Source organism: Oenanthe melanoleuca, chromosome Z, assembly GCF_029582105.1.
Source record: "Oenanthe melanoleuca isolate GR-GAL-2019-014 chromosome Z, OMel1.0, whole genome shotgun sequence".
Lineage (NCBI taxonomy): Eukaryota > Metazoa > Chordata > Aves > Passeriformes > Muscicapidae > Oenanthe > Oenanthe melanoleuca.
Window position 1 is genome coordinate 61,746,328 of NC_079362.1, and position 21,913 is coordinate 61,768,240.

Below are 21,913 nucleotides of genomic sequence, written 5' to 3' on the forward strand. Positions count from 1 at the left end.
GTGTGTACTTGTAAGAGAGAAACAGATGGGCAGAAGGGGATATCCTCATTTTAAGATAGTAAAAAAACCTGTGCAATTGAAAGAATTGAGTTCTCTGACGAAAACAGTCCCTTCTTCCTTCTCCTGTCCTTCAATGCGTCCCAGTAATTATCTGTATTTTTCAGATGTTTTCAGGCATGTCTATCCTTGTTCCCTCTCAGTAGAACAATAGAGTTGCACAACCAGAGAATGATAATATGTCCTATGAGAATGAAATTCTAATACGAATAATACCAAATTTAGTATTCACTAGCATACAGTACAATGAAATTTAAAATTACTGTTATTTCTGCTAAGATTGTTCTGTTTTATATAGGACATTGATTGCTCTGTTAGGTGAGCCAGTGATCTATGATAGCAAGGGAAATAAAGCTGTGTTTGAAGGTGAGATTAAAAAAACCAAAAAAAAGCACAAAAAGGAAAGTCAGTGTGTTCATTTCACTGAGCATATGCTAGTCAATCACAATGTTTAGCTAAAGAAGAAACAAGTTTTCTAGGAAAGCTTGAGAAATTTTTTATGGCTCTTGATTCTCTGAATGTGTAGAGTGAAATTATACTGCATATGAGATCAGAAAACCTAATCTGTGATGCATCAGGTTTTGCTTCAGATGTATTTTACAAGCAATCTGACTTGTATCTTTTTCAACGGCCTTTTAGTTTATAATGTGGATGAGTGTTTGTTTTCAGTGTCTAGACTGAATTTCCTGAAGTTTCACTGACACGATTTGCTCCTTTTTAATTAAAGATCAGAATTTTTACTATCTTTCTTGAAACTGGGAAAATGTAAACTTAAGCAAAGCTTAACTGATTTGCAGTGAAGCCCTGGCTGCTCTGCAGCCCCCATTCCCACCACAATGCCTGAGAGATGCTGCGTGCTCCGCTGTGTGGTTTGTGAGACCACTGGCAGCCTCTGCTAGTTCAGTCTGGGTGTACTGTAAGGGTAATCATATCTCAAACTACGCTGATTCAAGGAAATTGAGACTCTGCTGTTGATGGGCAGAAAAAGGAAATAATACAGCAAGCAAATCTGAATTTGTATGTACAGCAAATTATGCAGTGCATTAACTCAGAGATGAAATTTCCTTCCTTAAGGATCACTTTTCTCTGGGTTGGGGATATAAGGTGGAAAATAAAATGCCTGTTAGAATTCATAGTGTCTTACATTATTCAGCCTAATACAAACAGTGATTAATTAATACTAAGTAACTCTTTCTCGCTGCCTGGGTAGGCACTCATTTTAAACAGGCTGTTCATCCTGTCCAGGACAGCTTGTGGCAGTGAATAAAACAACATTTTAGCATAATATTTCAGAGCTGAAAAGCACTGTTATTACTGTAATATAAAAAAATATAGTAAATAAATTATGAGTGAAAAGATCACCGAAAGAGGCCTATGAATCCACTCTGAGAATTCCGAAGTAGTAATTAGTATGAGGTTGTCTTAAGATTTCTGTATAAAATAATTTTTTAAAATTTTGAAATAATGTGTCTCAAGATTGGGGTTTATACTTTAATACCTGACTTTATTTTTGTTTAGAGGAAAAGAAAAATTGTAAAAATATTGTATCTCTGAGACACTTAGAAGCGTTTAAAAAGCTTCAGGAATAGTTCAGTGCAGTACAGTGATGACCTCTGCACCCTCTGTTATGGCATCTAGTAGTAGCTTCACTTATTTAGCTTAAGCTGAGCAATAAATTCTATAGCTGTTTGCTGTGGGGCTGAGGTCAGTTATTGCTTATCATTTTGGGCTTTGGAAGATCTCATTACCCCTAGACTCCTGCTCTTTTTCCTCATTCTTGAAAATTTTGTGTCATAAGCCTACCTCTTCCTTGCTCTTCGTCAACGTTCTATAATATCTTACATAAACGTGGAACTCTTGAGATTGTAAATTGTAGATTTGTAACCATCCTCACTGGGACAGGGGAAGTAGGAAAAAAATCCTAAAAGTAGTTAGAAGCAGAGGGCTATCTGAGTGTGTCAATGGCAGCTCATTGCACTGTGTCGTGTTAGATGAATTTTGCGGTGTTCTGAACTGTGGGCAAGGAACGCATTGTATTACTTTCCCTGCACAGGTCAAAGAAGGGCAATACAGGCAATTGCCTCTAGGTTTTCTCACCTGAAATAAAATAAAACACGGCCAACAGAAAGGCATTTGGAAACATTTTCCTAAAAGAAAATGTCTGACTTGTTTCTAAATGAAAAATAGTAAGGGTTTTTCTTACCAACTAATCCGCTTATATTATATTGTGGGCTAAAATACAGAAGTCCTTAGCAGGCAACATTATTTTAGCCCTGATGCTACCACTTTGGCTGACATTCAGCACCAGGAACACCAGTGTGTTTTGCATAATCACAGCATGCGATGATCCTTTAAACCGCGGATTACCGTAGGTTAAAAACACCTGGTTCTGTATTATCTCCTATGTTGGCTGGTTGTTGTGAGGCTTTGGTTAGCCTTTGTTGCATAACTGCTCCCTGTGCTAGAGAAATATAAAGGTCAATCTGAATTGCTTAGGTCTGAGCCGCAAATGCGAGGACACCTCTTGTGATTGTTCCCTATTTGTTTTCTACTAACTTTAAGAATTCCTTGAAGATGTTAATTCTCCCAGTGCACTTTTGTGAAGTACTTTGGTTGATAGCATTTTAAATGTGTTTGTTTTACTTGTAGATCACAGTGTAGATCACAGATGTATGAATTTATTGGTTCCTTGTGGTAATTCCACATTACTGAAAAGAAATTCCAGATTACTGAAAAGGAATCTAGCATAATGAGAAATACTACAGGAATTAAAAAAGACAGGAGAAATTGGGAAATTTTTGCCAGATCTTCTAAATACCATCATATGCTGCACAAAAATACATACAGCCTGAATAAAACAGAACATTTTTAGCAGTTAGTGCTAAAATTTATTATTATCACATTTATTGCAAGACTGAAAATGTATAAGACACAAATCACATTGTAGTGCACAGGGAATAATTTTATAGTGTACTTCGTGGAGTTTCTGAGTACCAGTTAGAGGTACATTGCCAACTGCACTCTTCTCTCAAATGATAGTTAAATCTAATCTCTCCAGGTGTATCTTGGAATAAATAGTTTTGAAACTGGGAATTCTCATGCTGTTCTCAATCCTATGCTGTTTTTCCTTTAGCATGTTCTACAGTTACAGATATTAATTGATTATCTCTGATGATCACTCTGTAAACTTAAAAGCATTTGCTTCCAAGGTAGACAGGAAAAAGGGGAATTTTTAAAGTGTTATCTTTGTGATTGTTCAGTTTGGAGAAAGAAGGATTTTGGTGTGACCTGACTGTGTCCTTTTAGTACCTGAAGGGAGCCTACAGGAAAGATGGATATTTTCAAGGGCATGTATTGACAGGACAAGGTAGAATGGTTTCAGACTGAAAGAGGTTTAGATTAGATGTTACAAAAATATTTTTACTGTGAAGGTGGTTTGGCTCTTGAACTGTTTGCCCAGAAAAGCCGTGGAGATGCCCCATCCCTGGAAGTGTTTAAGGCCAGGCTGGGTAGAGCTCTGAGGGGCCTGGTCTAGTGGAAGATGTCCCTGCCTATGGCACAGGAGTTGGAAGTGGATGATCTCTGATGTCCCTTTCAACCCAAACCAATCTATGATTTTATGATAATTTGGTAATTTATGATAATTTGGTAATTTTATGATGATTTGGTAATAAAACTTTCAGAAGCAGTCTCTGAAATCTAATGTAATCCATACTCTCTGTGCAAGTCTAGCAAAAATTAGCCTGGTGGTTCCGAAATGTTTTTTGTGGCCAGATAAACTATTATTTTTGCTGATTGCCCTGAAGCTTGGCCAAGATGAGGGTGTGTTGCATGTCAGGAGGCTGGTGTCAGTGTGATGGAAGTGGCCTGGAAGGCAGCGCTGAAATGATGTTCTGGTGGTGTGTCCAGGACATGTCCCCTGCACCGACCCTGCTGTGACAAAGGGACAGAGCACAGGGATTGTTGTGGAGCCACTGCTGCCTCAAGTCTTTGAGAAACTCTGATGAGCTCGTGGGCAACTGTTGCTGATTGGTTTCTGTACCTCTCCAAATCCATTTTGGTTGACCAGATCATGTTCTTGAACAGAGTAAGAGATTATGCATTGGGTTCAGGCTTTCTTGTGTTCCATTTCTTTTGTTTTTACTGCATAAGAATAGGTTTCTTTGACTATTTAACATTTAGAATTTATCATAATTTTCTTAAAATCTGGTATATACTGCTGTCCCCTGGAAATTTTCCATCAGGATAGATATTCTATGTAATGGGTGCATTTACTCAGCATTTCCATCACAGATGCTAGAGGTAGGAGGCCATCTCTCTACCACATTGTACCAAGCATAGTTAGTATTCCCACAGTGATAGAGGGGAGCCTTTAGATTCTTCCAGAGCAAAATGATGAAATGCAGTACCCCTCTCTATTACAATGCAAATTGCAGCTATTTTTTCTAACATTTCTTAGCTAGCTCTGAAAGAAGATAGACTGTGAGGTTGTAAAAATGCATGAAAGTTCAATTAAGGTTGTAAAAGTGGATGAAGGTTTTTATGTTATCTAATTATTGTTTCTATTTTTTGCTTCGGTGCTTTTTTCCTCTTCCTGTAATTTTATTCCAGCACTGTAATGGTATCAGTACATTTGAAAAGAGATACTGACATTTAATATATCTATTAGGTATTTGGCTTTCCATTTGGACAGAAATCTTTGGAAAACTGTTGCATTGCTAGAGCACTTTTGATTGGCACAAGACATTATTTTTATCTATATAAAAGCACAAAGATGTTTTGCCAGGAGCGTGGATAAATCTGATCAGTGCCACACGTGCCAGTATGTGATAGACCATGGAGTGATAAGCCATAGCACTTTATTCTACATGCATATTTTTGAGAAGGAAGGCACATAATGAAGTGTTTTAATTACATTGTCTTCATTGACCACGAATATGCTGAATGAGTTAAAGCAGTAAGAACTTCCTTAGGAATAACAAATCTGGTGGTGAAGTTGGTGGAATGGTAGAGACTTGTTTTGTAATGTTTTACCGCATGACATCCACCATTCTCTTTCTTCCTTTTTTCCTAGGTTTTACTGGGACTTAATCATGCTCATAATGATGGTTGGAAACCTTGTCATCATACCAGTCGGAATCACATTCTTCACGGAGCAAACAACAACACCATGGATTATTTTCAATGTGGCATCAGACACTGTTTTTCTATTGGACTTGATCATGAATTTTAGAACTGGGACTGTAAATGAAGACAGCTCTGAGATAATACTGGACCCTAAAATCATTAAGATGAATTACTTAAAAAGCTGGTTTGTGGTTGACTTCATCTCATCAATACCAGTGGATTATATCTTTCTCATTGTAGAAAAAGGAATGGATTCAGAGGTTTACAAGACAGCAAGAGCGCTTCGTATTGTGAGATTTACAAAAATCCTCAGCCTGTTACGTTTATTGCGCCTTTCCAGACTGATTAGATACATACACCAGTGGGAAGAGGTAAGATTTGTATGGTTGTAACTACATTCATAGTCAATCTCGGAGAAGAGCTACACCAGAGCAAGAATGTAATACATCTTTTCCTCACTACCTGGTGTAATTACAAACAGGTGCTAGTGGCAAGGTCTTTTCAGAAACAGCTAGTACAGAGTAACCATCTTCTCTTTGCTAATGGCAGAGACCAAAATATGTTTGGCTTTGGTACAATTCACATGGATGGACTCCTAATGATGTTATCAAATGTTCAAAATATCAGAATAAGGCTCTAGAAAGGAATACTAGAAATTTTAACTACCTAAACCTGCGCTAGAGTTTGATGATTAGCACTTAAATTTATTAATACTCTTGTAGTCACAGAGAACTTAAATTTGTTTGCATTTTTCTATTTTAGAAGAAATTGAAACCACTTACCATTGAGTAGATTTCCTAGAATGCCCACTGTTTGAAGGCTGTATATAGGCTGAATATCATAAATACTGGCCTTTACGAAAAGTGGGCAGTTCAAATTTGGAGTCACTGTCTTCTAAACTGTCAACTTCACTGTTTCCAGACATGGTGTTATGCTGCCTGTCAATTTGGCATAGTAATTTTCCAGAAAATTATGGCATGCCCCACTGTGGCATACTCATGGTTAGGAAATGTTCACTGCATTGGCACACACCACCATTTTGCTTCTTGCCTGTCCTCATTTCTGTAGTTCTGTATATCATCAGGTGTTTTAAACAGAAATGCTAAAGCTATAGGGAAAATAACTGCTGTTTTCTAAACCTTTCTTGCAGTAAGTATAAGGAGAATTATTTTGTAAAATATTATCACAGAAGCAGTATTAAAATTGATTTGCATAAATTTATTTACATATGTGATAAAGATTTATTTCACTAAATTAATATTGAAGGACTATTTGGTACCAGTTGTGGTACTTTTTGTGCTGGTTATCTCTAGTATAATATGCATTTTCTGGTTGAAGAGAAACCTAAAAGCAGAGCCATCTTGAATAAAATCAGATTATAATTTAAAATTGCATAATGCTGGATGATGCTAAATATAAAAAGTCTAAAAAAATTATAGTAGTTTCTCAAAAAGCCCCTGAAATAGGCCATTATTTTTTATTACTTTATTTGGTAAAGCTACTTCTTTTTGTCTCTGTAAAGCACTGCAAAGATATTTTTACACAGAAATAGAGCACTGTAGTTTTGTACTCAATTCAACTAAGGCAAATGATTAAGCATATTTTGCAATTCTACCATAAAGCTGCTTTTGTCTCCTCTGTGCTTCACAGAGGGACAACCTTCTGAAATGAATTCAATGATATTATTTTCTGGCAGCTTGAGTTAGTTGCTTGCCTCTATAAAGGCCTACTAGGCAGAGAAATTAATTCCTTTTATTCCCCTCCCTTCTGTTGATTGTCAAACAGAAATCAGATATTCTAAATAAAAATAGTTGAATTGGTCACTAAGTGAGGCTAAAAGTGACCAGAGTATGTGGTCCAAATCAGCAGTAGTTGCTGTTTGGTCCATTTATCTTTAGCTAATGGCTGCTTGATTGCAACTTCACCCGTAATTCCACTAGTAAAATTTGTGAAATATGTTCACAGGAAGGTAAAAAATAATCTAAAGGTAGGGATTTTTTTCTTTTTTGGGGGTTATTTTGAGTCTGTAATAATGCAGCAAAAGTTCATTGGCTAATGTTGAAAATAATTCTCACATGCGTGGGCAGAGAGAAATATATAGTCTGAATCAGGCTCTGATAAATCCCAAAATGAAATTTGTGAAAGAAGAAAGCTGTGTCTTGTTTGTTTGTTTGTTTGTTTTTATTTTTGTTTAGTGTTTTGCAGAGATCAGAAATGCAGAAGGTCATGGATTTTCATATGTGGCTTCATGGAAAATGTGTGTTACAATATCTTAGTGTTTTAAAACAGACAAAACAACTGGCTAGGGATGACATTAGCTGATTACTGGGAAGCAATAACTGGATGATCCCACGGGGTAGTCAGCGAGACTGCTGTTGATATTAATGTTCTCTGTATGAGTGTGTTTGCACGTGGACAGCAAGGAGCAACTGTTAACTAATTTTTATGGCACGGTGCTGGAGCCCGTTTGTGCGTGGTTTAAAGGATTTAATAGTTTTTGCGTATGAGCTGACACGTTGCTTTCAAATGTGGTGCAGATTAATCTGAAATATATGTATTTGGTTCCAGAATAACAAGCATAATGTCAAAAGTATTGAGAGGACAGCCAACAAACTCATTCTTCATAATATGCCAAGAGAATACTTGGATAACTGTTATTCATGGATAACTGATGAACAAACCAAGTTGTGTGATAATTTCTACATCCTCACAGAAGAAAGGCAGGCTGACACTGTTTGAGCTTCTCTTTTTTGGATATCACATATCTGGTTGATCATTCAGGTGGTTGATATCCTGAACTTTAAGATGAGCAAGCAAAAATTTAAAAGATTCTGACATGATACTGGTGAAACATGGTTCCTTTTTTTTATTTATTTCCACACCATTTAAGTCGCTTAAAATAAGATCAAGCTGCCAGCAGCAACCTAAAGTAATATTGAGGTAAATAATATATGCATTGCAGAGACTTTCTCCTCATTAAGTGTTATGGAACAGCTATAGCCTGTGGTGGAATATATATGAAAACTGATTGATATATTCATATCAGTCTGATGTTAATTACTTACCCAAATGAATGGCTCAGTAGAAATGGGAAGAAACACTTCAAGAAAGGGACAGGAGATGTGTGGGCAGGAAATAATTTACTGAATATGCAAATTCACACTTCCCTGAAACTGCTTTTTATCTACAAATTCTAATATTCCAGTCCTTTAGACTCAGATATTGATACCGTATATTTACTTAAACGAAATTAAATGCAAGAAAAAAAAAATTTAAATTGGGGATTACAGAAATTATAATTTTGAAGTAATATCTGATAGGGACCCTGTTTTGAATTTTTTTTTTTAATTTACGTTCCTAAAAGTACTGAACAGGAGGCCCTGGACCTAATTCTTATTTCCTTTAAGTTTTATGAGACTACCTAAACTTCTGACTCTTGAATGTTTTTTTTGTATAGGCTTACATGCAGCTAGTAGATTATTAGTTAAATATGCTCATAGATCAGTGAACAATTAAAATAAAAGACACGAACAATTAAAAGTTTATTTTAAATGTAAGTATTTTTAAGGAAGCATAAAATTACCACAAAATATCCCTAACTATTTCTTCCCTAGCAGCTACATAAATGACAATTATTGATTTGCCACTTTGTTTACGTTTTCTTATGAGATACTAGTTTACTAGTTCTTTAAAATAACAATATTTTCCAAAAGCTGTGTAAAACCCAGACTTCAATAGCTTTGCTTACAGCTTTTCTAAACACAGACAAGACCTAGTAAATCTACATAAATAGAAGTGGTTCTTCCAAAAATTAGTATTTTTTTCCTAAGATGTCTGATTATGTAGAACTAGAACCATTTTAAAAGAGAATAATGCTTATTGCAAGTTATGTAATCAAGGTTATGTTCTGCAAAAGATCACATGGCAAAATGTGAAAAAATTGTGAATTGCAGCCATGTCTTATTTTGGTTTAACTTGTACTGAAATCTGGTTTTCCATTTGCCAAAACTTTTTGTGTTTCATGAACCTACATAAATGCTGATGTCCACTCCAGCTGATAAAGCTCTGATGTTTAATGGAACATCCATATTCCAGTATGGACATACCATATTCCAAATTTGCTGGTTTATTTCTGATAATCACAGTAATGCAGGTTCAGAAAGGTGCATAAATAAAAGCTTGCTAGGTCTTACTAAAGTGATTAAAAATTAAATGTGTGAGAGCTTTGCCGAATCAGGTCCTGCATCAAAGATTTCATCTGTTGCTCCCATGCTGCCAGCCCTGATTATCACAGACCACCACTAGGTGTCCTCTCCTTGTTCTGTTTATTGCCAACGTACAAAAACACACATTATGTGTCTCTGGGATGTCGAATCATTATTATTTCCTAAATAAAATTTTGGTAAAAGAAGACTTATCCAGGCAACAGAAGAAAACTCCTACTTCAGTAGCCTTCTGTTTCTATGGTAGGTACACAGATGACTTTTATGCCCTACAAAAAAAACAATCAACTTTTTCTCTCACCTTAAGCCAGGTGAGAATTCAAAGTTTTTATCTCTCCTCTTGATCACTGACTGGGGAGTTTTGTGGGAGGGAGAGATGATGAGTTAGGTGGGTACTTGGTAGTGTTGGATGAAAACACTTGTCTTTACTGATTGGATTATTAATTTAATTATTGTATTTTAACAGGATTCTGTCTACGAGACATGGGGTTTTCCTATCAATGATGATATTTTACAGTTTAACTTTTTTAAACTGTTAGCCTTATGGAAATGGGAAGTGACATATTTTGCTTTCTTTTTATTCAGTTTTAACTCCTGCCATCCAATGCAGTATTTTAAAGTACATTTTCTAGTCCATACATAGTTGTTATGTATAATTGTCAATTAGTTAGTTACTGCAAATAAGCACACCAGTACAAGTTGAGTGGCAATTTTGAAGTAGATTAGCTGAAAGTAGGACACTTTTTTATGGTCTTTTAGAGATATATGAACCAAATACAAGTTGTCTGTCTCTTAAGGAGTGAGGGGAGGATATTTGTTAAGTAACTCAAGGCAAAAGAAGGTGTAGGAAAGTCCACTTTCTTTTAGTGGCACAAAGTCTGTGAATTCTGCAACAAAGCCTCTGTATTGATGTCTTCTGCCTTCCTGACATTTAAGAAGATGGAAGTAGGAGGTGGGAGAAAATCCCCATTTCTCGAGGAAGTTAAACACAAGCATTGCCTTTTTTTTTTTTTTTTTTTTTCCCTTTCTGGAATGTTATGCCTGGAAAATGCCACACATATGAATTAGTGATGTGTTCTCCCACACGAAGCCCACGGCTGGGGTCACATCCAGGTTTGCTTGAGGGTTCCTCTTTGTTCTGCAGTCTTCCCTATCATATCATGATGACTAATCCTGGTCAATAAGTGCTTGGCATGTGCTGACCAGCACCATCTCTATTTCATCTACAGGGGAAAAAAGCCCAGACTCTGTTTGGTTGCATTTTGAATTGCAGAGCTCTCCTTGCTCAGCATTGCTGAAGTAGATGAGCTCTGCAGCTTTGTCAGAGCAGAGGGCTGCTCAGCCCTGGCCCACTGAGGAGATGTGTTGTGCTAGCTGCCAGTTTGTTCCTGGGTGAGACCTGCAGTGCTGGTGTTCCTCCCTCATTTGATTGGGATGTTGGCCCATGGGTGGTCTGTCTCTATGACAGCAAGGTGTTTTATCTGCACAGAGCCAGAACTGGACTAGTCCTTTTCTCCCCACTTAAAATTAGAGTGTAAAGGCAGTTTCTTGAGACTTTGAGGCTGATGTTCCTATGTCTTGATAGTAGTAGTTTTGGTTTGCTAAATAGAATTTGCACATATGGATAGAAACGAAGGTAACTCACATAAATAAGAAGGTAAGATACCTAAATTCTATCATAAAGTGTTGCACAATATAAATGAACGTGTGAATAAAAATATTTTTCATCAGTCCCATACATATATGATTTTAGCCACACATATGTAAGCCACCACTTAATTTTTTCTTCTTTGACATGTAACTTACAAGGCTATTTTCTGTGTTTTGCTGAACAGGGCACTTAATACAATCTATGCAAAAGTGATAGCGTTCCAAATGGGAAATTATGATGGATCTAATATAATGTAAACATTTTTGTTTACATGAAATCATGCACATTTTAACATTAGATGGATAAATTGTGTTCAATTGTGCAATATTTTTTAAAGAAAAATATCAAGTTAAATTATTTGTTTGAGAAATGTATGTATAACTGCAGATAAAGCATACATCCATGAACATCACTGACAAAAACTCAAGTTTTTTATTTGTCACTCTTTTGAATTCTGTGCAACTGTAGGGAAATACAAATAATGGATAGAGACAATTTAAAGGCATTATTATCCATGGTGTCCTAATAATAGCATACTAACTGTTGAAAAAGAACAGCACATTTGTAAAGAAGGCAATTACTGAAATGCAAGCAAGACACTGAGTATTCTGGTTTTTAATTTCCTACTTTATGTTCTAGGCATAATCACTTTCATAGAAAGAATAATGCATTCCCCTAGAGAGTAAATAGGAAGTGTAATGAGTGTAAAGTTTCTTGCTTCATCATTCTACCCCCTTTTAAGACTGTGCAGGCTGAGCTGCCTTTCTTCTGTGCCTATGCCAGGAGAGTAATTGTGTGGTGGTGATGCTTTCCCTGGGAGATAAACCAGGGAAATGTAGAACATAGCCTGAGATAAATTTCCCTGAACTAGATGATAATGTTTTCTTCTTTATGTAAGTGTTTGCCTGGCTTCTATGGTAATGTTGGCTGTAGACCCAAGAAGGTGGGTTTACCCTTGCAGTAACATTTATAGATAATGCCAGTCAATCAGTTTTGAAAATTATCAGTGCAGTGTCAGCATGTCTTTGACACTTAAGTATAGCACAGGGTTATACCAGATTTCTTTTTAAAGTCTAATTAATTTTTCACTATTATTATGCATTTTTGGCAATAAAGTTATTTTTTTGCACTTCCTAGAGCTTGCACTTGATAGAGCCTGCACATACTATCCATGGCTGCAGATTTGTTAAAAAAAAAAAAAAAGAAAAAAAAAAAAATCCTTTTTCTTCCATCTTAAACTCTTAGCAGAAGCAGAAAGAAGCCATTACACTGCTGGTTACACCCCATTTCGGGCAAGGGGGAGGTCAGGAATGTTCAGTCCTCTTGCAAGACGGAGCTGCTAGCTGCTCCCCACGGTGTCCTGCTGCCTTGCTGGAGTGAGGAGCTGTCAGAGGAGGTGGTGACAGCCAGGGAGCTGCTTGGGCAGCCAAGGTCTGCAGCACCAGGGGGTTCACCGCTCGGACACTGCCGTGCTGCGGGGCGCAGCTGCCTTGGCTCCTCCTGATGAGACAGGCAGGGACATGGGAATGGGGCTCTCCTCTTCCAATGTATGTTTTAAAAGTTAAAAACGGTGCAAATTTCACAAGAATGACAATTGTTGTTTTGTTCCTTGCAGGCTAAACACAATTCATTCAGGTATCTCTGCATTTTCGGTTTGTATTAATAGTGACCAGTGTAGAATCATTCTTAAATTATTCAGCAACAGTAATTGAACTAAAAAATATTCTCACCTTGTCACTAATGCCTTGTAGAATCCTTTCTTTCTTCTTCTTCTTCTTTTTTTTTTTTTTAATAATACCTACAGATCTTTGCGAGTAAAGAAGTCATTTATGTAGCTGCTAGGGAAGAAATAGTTAGGGATATTTTGTGGTAATTTTATGCTTCCTTAAAAATACTTACATTTAAAATAAACTTTTGAAACACACGTTTGAAGCCAGGTTGCTAGTGCACATGGTGAAATATGGCCATCTAGCAGCTGAAATGGGAGACATATAATCCACTGTAATAATTCCTAATACAGTTAATAATTCTTAATACAATGTGTTGATATGTCTATTAAAGAAAGCAACAAGATGTCCTTACAGTGCATCATTACTCTTTGAAAGCTGCCGAATAAATTATACAGTAAAAAAATTAATTAGGAAATTGTATGTGTGAAAAGGGGATATGAAAAATTTTAACATTTTCCTAACATTTGCCTACAAAGGGGGATTTTAATTTTTAAATTAAGTAATCATTTATTAAAGAATGAAAAGATAATTCATTAGATTTCAATTTAATATAATTCTGTGTTCTACTTTGAGAAGAAAATTGTCAGTTTAAGAGAACAGCTTGTTTTAAAAGAATTTCCAGGCCTGCCATTGTATTCTCTTGTTTCTGTTATGTACAGATCATTGTGCCGGTGAAATTCTGTGGGATTTTGTAGCAGAGGTCTGGTAATCTCAGAAAGGTCTGAGGGGTAGAAAATGGTGATGTCTGGAGAACTTGTGCTGGGCTGTGCTGGTTAGACCATCCATGCATTGTTGCTTTTATTTATTTATTCTCCCAGTGAGTCATGTCCCGGAGCTCACATGGGCATTCTATTGAATAAATCAGGATGGAAATGATGCAGAATTCACTGCATGTCAATAGGTAGTGAGTCATGTTCTGATTTTGATCAAATTTGACAAACTTCTAATACAGTAAAATACCAGTGACACAACTCCTTTAAGTAGGTTTTTGTCCTATGGCTCCCATTGAGGCTTTTTAAGAGTTAATTAGGAAAAAAGAGTCTGTTTTGAAAGGGTGAAATGGCCTGAATTTACCATTAAGAGAGTAAGATGCAACTGTACAAACCTATTTAGAGAGGGTTGAGGATCTGAGATGCCATAGAAGTGTCTGTACCATTTGCACATTATATTTAATGAGTTATTTCTAACCTGAATCTCATGGAGTTTATTCCAAATAACAGGTATTATCCCACATGTGTATGATTGAAATGTAGTTGTGAAAAAAGAGGGAAATTGCCTAATTCAGAGATTGTCAGAGTTTTTTGTTTCTAAGCAGAAATGAAGGCTGTGGTTGAACGGTTAATCTCTCCTTTCCACACTGCACCAGAAAGATGCTTTATTTCTCACCATTTTCTCCTTTCTTAACCCAGGCAAGTGTTTTGCTGTGATCTTTCCATGCATTTAAGCTCATAGAATTTTCTTTGTTGCTTTTTTATCTTAATACACATCTTTTTTTCCCCCCTCCTCTCTTTCAGAACCAATAGGCTTAACAATACATCTGCTTAACTTAGTACACTGTCTTGTAGTTGCACTTCCTTTCTTTCCAGTAAATGCTCCAGCAGGTTATTGACCTGGCAGAAGCTGCTGCCATATGGTGTATTTGGTGTCATTTCATTCTTGGGGCTGTGTCTGGTATGGAGGGTAGGCAATGGTATGCAAATGGTATGCAATACCTGAGATCCTGCTTCGAATCCAAGTGGATCGTTCCAGGTGAGCATCTGTGGGAGTGGAGCCCTGTATATGCATGAGAGAAACCCATCTCTGAAAAAATGAAAGTGTCTGAAGGCTAATTATCATATAAGTGCTGTAATCTTTGCCAGAACCATGGACCTTGTTCAACCAGCCCTCCCCTCCCTGCAAAAAAAATCCCAACCAAAAATCAACCAAACCCCAACCAAACAAAAACAAAATAGAGAAAAATCCCAAGAAACAACACAAACCCAGAACATGAGAGAACAAATAGTTCAGAACAATGTTAGTTCAGACAAATGTGCATGTACACATTTCTGTGAATACGTCTTCAAAGATGAAGGTTCCTAACTTCACTGCACCTTTCTATCAAAACACTTCACTCTGTAACTCTGAAAAGAAAATGAACCTATTTACAAATTTTATCTCTCTGGGTTAATTCTTTATGCATCATGTAGTAGTTTACCTTAAGTGACTGCCAGTATTCAAAGATTCATGACAAACAGGAAGTCCCTTATCTCAACTAAAACCTGAAAGTTGAGTTGATACGTATGCTCATACTGTAAAGATAATGGCATACATAATTTACGGCCAAAACTTGAACCTGGAGAGCAAATATTGCTGTGCATAATTTAAAATGAATCTCTTTCCAGGAGTACCTTCCTGTGGGATTTCCAAAGCGCATTATTGAAAACCAAATCGATGAGGATGATCGATTTTTCTTTTAACCAAAGACATGAATTATGTCTTCATCTGTCTCAAAAGTAGCTAGTCTTCCCACATGAGAATTGTTTCCCAGCTGGGGAAGAATAATTTCAGATATGTTTTAAAAAGGAAATGAAAAAAAAAAATCATCTGAAATGTAGTAAGAAGTACATTCTAAAACTCTGTCTTGTTTTGTTTACCAAGAAGTTTTAAAATACTGAACCCAAACAAGTAACTTGAATTCTTGCAAGGACTTTCAGATTAATTAAGCAAAACACTGTTTTTTCTCCAGAATCAGTCCTATGAACACTTTTTTTCCTATCATTTAGTCATTTTGCCCAGGACAAAATCAACCTCTATCATAAAGGTGGTTTTTTCCTTTTTCCTATGTGTATATTTTGGTAACTTAATATACAGCTTAGCCCATTTTGGTTATCTATTTATATCACAAATACATATATTTCCTGGTCTTTTAAAAATAATTTTTAAAAAGTCAGTCTTTTTTGGGGCATTCTTGATGGGTATTGTAACTGCAAGGCACAATAAATGAGAGTGTCAGAGCTTTGTATTTAACATCAACACAGTAACCTTTTCAATTGAAGTAAATCCATGAAGAGATATCTTATTTTAAAAATAATTGCAAAACGAATTCCAATAGAATTTCAGGTGCATTCTTCCTTTTAATTTTACTTTCCCATTTTTACTCCTATGGAAGTTGTCTATGGGTATCTTTACACTTTGTGTAAAGTGAACGTGACTCTGAAAAACAGCTGAAGACATGAAGTCTACAGCTAAATTTTAATTCTAAAATTACACATGTCTGTATTAACCTAATTAGAGCTAAATTTAAAATCGTTGTGAGAGTACATTAGGGCATTATTTATTGTAGACACAATATTTTTATTTAAGCTCTCAGCCTGATGTAGTGAATCAATTTCTTTCTCATAGATTTGAACACAAAATGAAAGAAAAATTATCAGTTCAATATTTGGTTCATGAATTCAGCACTGAAATACAAAAGGAAGCATATATAGTTAAAGTTTTTATTTCTTTGTGAATTAATTGACTACAGAACTCTGTTTCTCTCCTGATTTAAAAGGTTCCACATGAGTCACAATCATAGTCCCATGAGTTTCTTTCCTCTTTCTTTAAATGTTTGATTTTTTTTCTGTTGTTTTTTTCGTTGTTGTTGTTTTTTCCTGATGTGATGAATATCATAATGGTCTCTCGAAGCAGTGATTATAAGCTCATGTAGAATTAGAAAATTTATCCCAGTGGTGGATTTTCATCTGAGTAGTGCAAAATAATTCCCCACCAATTAAAAAAAACAGTTATTTTTTTCCTGAGTCATAACAGAGGTATGAGATTTTTAAAGTTGGAATTGCAGGGTTATTATACATACTTGAGGAGTCTTCCTTTACTTCATCTTTTTTGATCTTTTGACCTAAGGTTCTTGAAGCAGCAATCACTTCTAGCTTTGTGTTCCAGTGCTGAATATACTTCAAAATTTTAATACTATATTAATCCTTATGTGTCTTACAGCTAGGGAAGATGAGAGGACAGGGGAAAGAGAAGAGTCTGGCAAGAGAGGGCAAATCTCATGCCCATTTTTACTTTATAACTGGTCGTTGTTACCTGCTGCTGTCTAGAAAACCAGTATCAAAAGGCTCATCTGTCATACCTTCCGTGACTATCATATTTTATTTTAAGCTATGTGAAAATATGCAAGTGATAGGATTGGTGATATATCACAGACCCAGTCGAATTTCTTCCACTACTGTGATACCCACTCTGTTCACTGGGAACTGAATACTCAATTTGCTTCTCTCCTGTGTTCTTGTCATTGCAAGTACTCAGCAGAATCAGTGTGGTGAGAAAGAAGGTGGCACCTCACAAGAAAATATCTCTCTGAATTTCTAAGACAGAAACTCTGTTCAGTGTAATTTCTACTCAGTCTCTTGAACAGTACTTTTATTAGTTTCATATGTAAATATTTTTGTTTGACTATATTTTTATACTTGTTTTTAAGTAAAAAATGGCAGATTTTTCCAGAAATCTTACCTATGTCTGCACAGTTTGGGCAGTTTAGAGCACTAAAGGAATTTTGATTGGAAATTGCAATGTCTGGTGTTTTCTATAATGACTTCTTGATGGCTTCGTAGTCTTCACCTAGTCTTAGTTTTGTTTTCAAATTTTTTTGTTTTTGTTTATTTTTGTTTAGTTTTTTGTTGTTTTTTGTTCTTTTCTTTTGTTTTCTCAACAGTGACCATCTTTTAATCTGTGTTAATGTTTTGGGATTCCAGTTTTGACAGGCATCTCCAGGTTTCTGGTAGAATTATTATCATGTAATAATTGAATAATTAGTAATAATTATTAAAAATTAATATTCTTGGTGCTTATGAATCATGGTCAATTGCCTTCTTCTAATACTGGAGTGCTCATGAGTCTTTAGTAGTCTGGACTCTTAGGGCAGTTTGGGATGGGTACAGAAGCAGGTTCCCAGCTACCTAAAGGTAGGTAGATCAGTAGGGTCAGACACACACAGATGCCATCAGGCAGGAGTAAGCAGCAGCTGGGGTGGGCTGTTGTGATCTCCACACTTGGGACTGAAGTGTTGCAAGTGCAGTATTTGCACCATTCCCCCTCTCCATTTGCATGTATTGGTATTCAGTATGTTACCACGGTAGAGAGGTGAAATTTTGGGACCTGATATTTTTCTTTTCACTGAATGACTTAAACTTGAAAATATGATTTAAGAATGCTGATCTATAAATCTGTAAAATATCTTTCAGAATTTTGACATTTCTGATGTGAAATGGATAAAGCTTATCCAATTGTATTTTATTTATAAATTGAGCTACAGATTCACTTGAGTGACCTCCAGCTGAAAAATATGCCCTAAAACATTTGTCCCACAATATCTTTTCAGTCCCACACCTCTTCCTTTATGTTGTTGTCTTGGAAAGACACACAGCCTGTGCTCTGTGCTATCAGGCATTAGAGCCTGCTGCTGGATTAGTATCTCTATGTCCCTCTAGTCTAACAGAAGATGGAAAACATGAGAGGTTTTAGTGACAGTTTTTACTTAGGCTAGTACAGATTAGCATGCCAAGAGGACTTGTACTCCATGTTTTTTCTTACACTTGCAAACAAGAGAGAAAACTGGTTTTCCTAACTTGTCTTTGCTGAGTTAAGTGAGGTTTCTCACAAGCTATTCAAGCTGAGAGCTAAAGGATGTAGAATTGTTCTACTCATGAAGTTTATTCCTTGTTACAATTTTTCCCCAATAGTAGAGTGTTTTAATTTATGAAAGGAAACAAACCCAAAGAAGTGCACTGTATCATCCACTAATGTCTTGAAGAAGATAATCCTTTCCTTCCTTGGTCTGAAGGGCTTCAGGCAGGGTTGGCATGGGATGCAGTTGGCACTGGCACACGGCCCTGCCTGACCTGCTTTGGTTCCTTGTGCCAGACTGAGCACCTAATGGAGTGGGTGGGAGTGCTGGTTCCAATGGAGAGGCAGCAAGGCTGCCTGTGGGTTTTGTGGAATGGCTGTTCCATGACATGGAGAAAGGGCAGCCCTGGCGTGGCTGTTCCATGACATGGAGAAAGGGCAGCCCTGGCGCTCCCATTCCCATGGCTGTCAGCAGATGCGCATCCCTGTTACATCCTGAAATGTCCATCTCTTTCCAACGACTGGGCAGGGAGCACAAGCACCCTTTAATCTTTGGAAAGCAAACACTTCAAAATCAGGACTTCCTTAGGCTTGGCTATTAGAGCTACTCTGAAGCCCTGGCCAATGACAGCATGGAATTTATTTGTCTATGAGAGAAATAAGGTGCATGCCCTGAAGAGAATGGAAAATTGGAGCTCCTTTAGTTTTATGTTTTAATGTTGTGAATTCAGTGAACCCATCTTTACAGCTCAGCTGAATTCAGTGAGGTGGGACCAGTGAAAGTTTGAGAATTTTCTATTTTACTAGTGAAATGTCTGGAGTCTTCTTAAGACTTGGTTTGGTTACTCATTTCTTTTGCAAGTGGAAAAATAGATAGGTCTGCTGAAAATCTCTTTTAAGTGTGGAACAGAAGAACAAATATGCCCTTTTAAACTTTTATTTTAAAGCTGCTGTTTAGTTTAAGTGTAGAACATGTTCCATGATTGTGCCAGAGCTTTGCAACATTACTGCTAGCATTCAGTTAAATTATATTCTCAGACTGTTTCTAGATTAGCAGGGAAAGACTGATTCTAACTCTTCCCAATGTTTCCCACTGCAGATCAAGTATTTGTACATGAAATAGAGTTTTGTATTCTTATATTTTTTTTGTATTGTTATGCTTTTTGAAAGAATCCTCATGTATTTGTTGAGTATTCAGTGTTCAGAAGTGTTCAGCTACAAGTGTTGATGAAAACCACTATGTAGGTAGAGCAAAATAACTATAGTAACTCTTAAGTGTATAGAGGTACTTCAGAAGCATCAGATGATTTGGCCCACTGCTAGAATCTCAATCTTCTACTTACTATGACTGCTTTAGAAAAAAAAATCAAATGGAAAAAGGGAATTTTAATGAACCTTTTGTTTTTGACTGCTCATTGTGAAGTTTTATTATAATGCATAAAATTGGCATGTTTCTGTAGGAGCTTGGTGACTTAATGTACTTACTGATTGAAAGTGTGATGAGATAAACTATTGGTAGCTGAAAAGTGATAAAAGGTGGTCTAAAATGGACACAGATCTGCTGCTCTTATATCTAATCAGTATAAGAAGAAACAGTGAGCCAAAATGGCTCAAGAAAATGGAGCATGGCATTAAAAAGACTCAAGTAAAAAATCTGCATACCTTCAGAGAAATGCCTGACGTGACATATCTTTTATTTTCTACTATTCTTCAAATGTGTTTCTACCCTAAATAGCATCTTTGTAATTCATAGTACTGTCTTTGCTGGCATGTAAAGACATTGCACGCAAGCTTTTTGTCATGCTAAGTGCACCAGCATCAATAAAGACTGCTATTCTATCTGTTCTAAGTTAATGTTTATTTCAAAGTTTACAATTTCTTCAACTGAAATCTAGTTTCAGTGCAGAAGTGCATTGTGATTGTGCACTTCTCCTGTGACAATTAGGCGTTTTTGCTTGTTCCATGAACCATCAATAACTTTTAAGGACTTTTTTTCCCAAAGTGACATCTATTTAGGGTTCTTGATTTGCCACATTTTTCCCTCATTCCTTGAAGGAGCAGAATATGAATTATCTGTGGAATTCCAAATCTGAGATTCCTAAAATTAGGCAGCTGAAGATCCCCCTTTTTCTTGTTTGCTATGGTGTCCTTGGCATATAAAAATGCATTGTAAGGTACAAGGTTATATTGTCCTGTCTCAGCTAATTTCTAGACAGTCAACACTTTTTAAATTGGGATCCAGTTGGGGTTTGGCAGGGTAACACAGATTGGTTTATAACCTTGACATAGTTGACAGCAATTCAGAATGATATTAAATATATACCAGTGCTTACATTTAATTGTTGTCAGTGATTTCCCTGATGCTATAGCACCATTCTTAATGAATGTTACAAATTCACTTTGTTCTATGCCTTTTTAGGTGTGCCATTGATAAGAGGTTGTGAGACTCAGCAGTCACCAAAAAGGATCACTAAAATGTTCTTTCTCTTTGTAGTGCAGATTAGCTATCACAGATCCTGATCCACCAGTATTCACATGTCTTTATCCTTTTATCCTGTTTATTTCTGTAAGATCAATGGGGTTACAGCAACCTCTGTACCTACCAGGGTGCAGGTTTTTAAGAACTTGAATAGGCTCTTAGAGACAAGCTCTTGATGCTCTGCTGGTCTTGCTCCCTTGTGCCCACATCAAGTCCAGTGTTAAACATGCCCATTTATATTGCTTTGAGACTGCTGCAGTTCTTAGGCAAGTAGATTTGTCCCTGATTGCCTTTGCTGCAGCTGTTAGGGAGCTGCTGTGTGCCTCAGATCATCTTTCTATTATTTTTCTGTAAGAACTGTTTAATGCCAGGCGAGTCAATATTGTTTCATAAGTCTGATTTCTGAAGCTCCTTGAAATTTATTTGTTTGATTTTATTTATTTTTCTTTCAGAGTATGATTTAAAATTATTTCTTTTATTCATGGATGAGGTTTCTTAATTTGTTAAAGAATTTTTAAAGAAATGCAAGTTTTAATGAAGTTGTGAAATGTTCAGTTCTGCTGAAACATGGCATACTGTGAACATAGTTTGAATACTTGAATCTGAATATATTAAATTCTAAATAGAAGACAGGCTTCAAGTGCTTGTAACAGTCTATATTTCTGGAGTGACATATCACCTACCAGGTACTATTTTATAAAGAGCTTTCTCAGAGTTTCAAAAACAAGATAAGTTTTGTTGGTCTGAGTAATTTTTTTAAATAATGTCTCAATTGACTGTTTGTATGCAAGATACAATTAGGAGGGAATCCCATGAATAAGTGTGTGGGGAGGGAAGAGACACTGGGAAACTCCCAGAGGGTCTTTATGCTGTAAATTTCCTTGAAGATGCTTCATAATTAGTTTTTCTTTTCAATTCCATGATTGATACGAAAATATCAAAAATAATGATATCAGCTCTGCTGGGTAATGCAAGGCCAGCAAGCTTCAGTTCTTGGAAAAACATACTTAAAATTAGTAATATTTTTTATCTGTTGTGA

General features: G+C 36.3%; 1 protein-coding gene across 1 annotated transcript in view; it reads left to right on the forward strand.

The window, feature by feature from the left end:
- Nucleotides 1-21,913, forward strand: part of HCN1 (hyperpolarization activated cyclic nucleotide gated potassium channel 1) — a 191,075-nt gene that overhangs the window by 18,517 nt on the left and 150,645 nt on the right. The window contains exon 2 of the mRNA XM_056513653.1: nucleotides 5,132-5,555. Within this exon, the coding sequence (XP_056369628.1) occupies nucleotides 5,132-5,555 (424 nt within the window). The remainder of the gene's footprint in view (nucleotides 1-5,131; nucleotides 5,556-21,913) is intronic.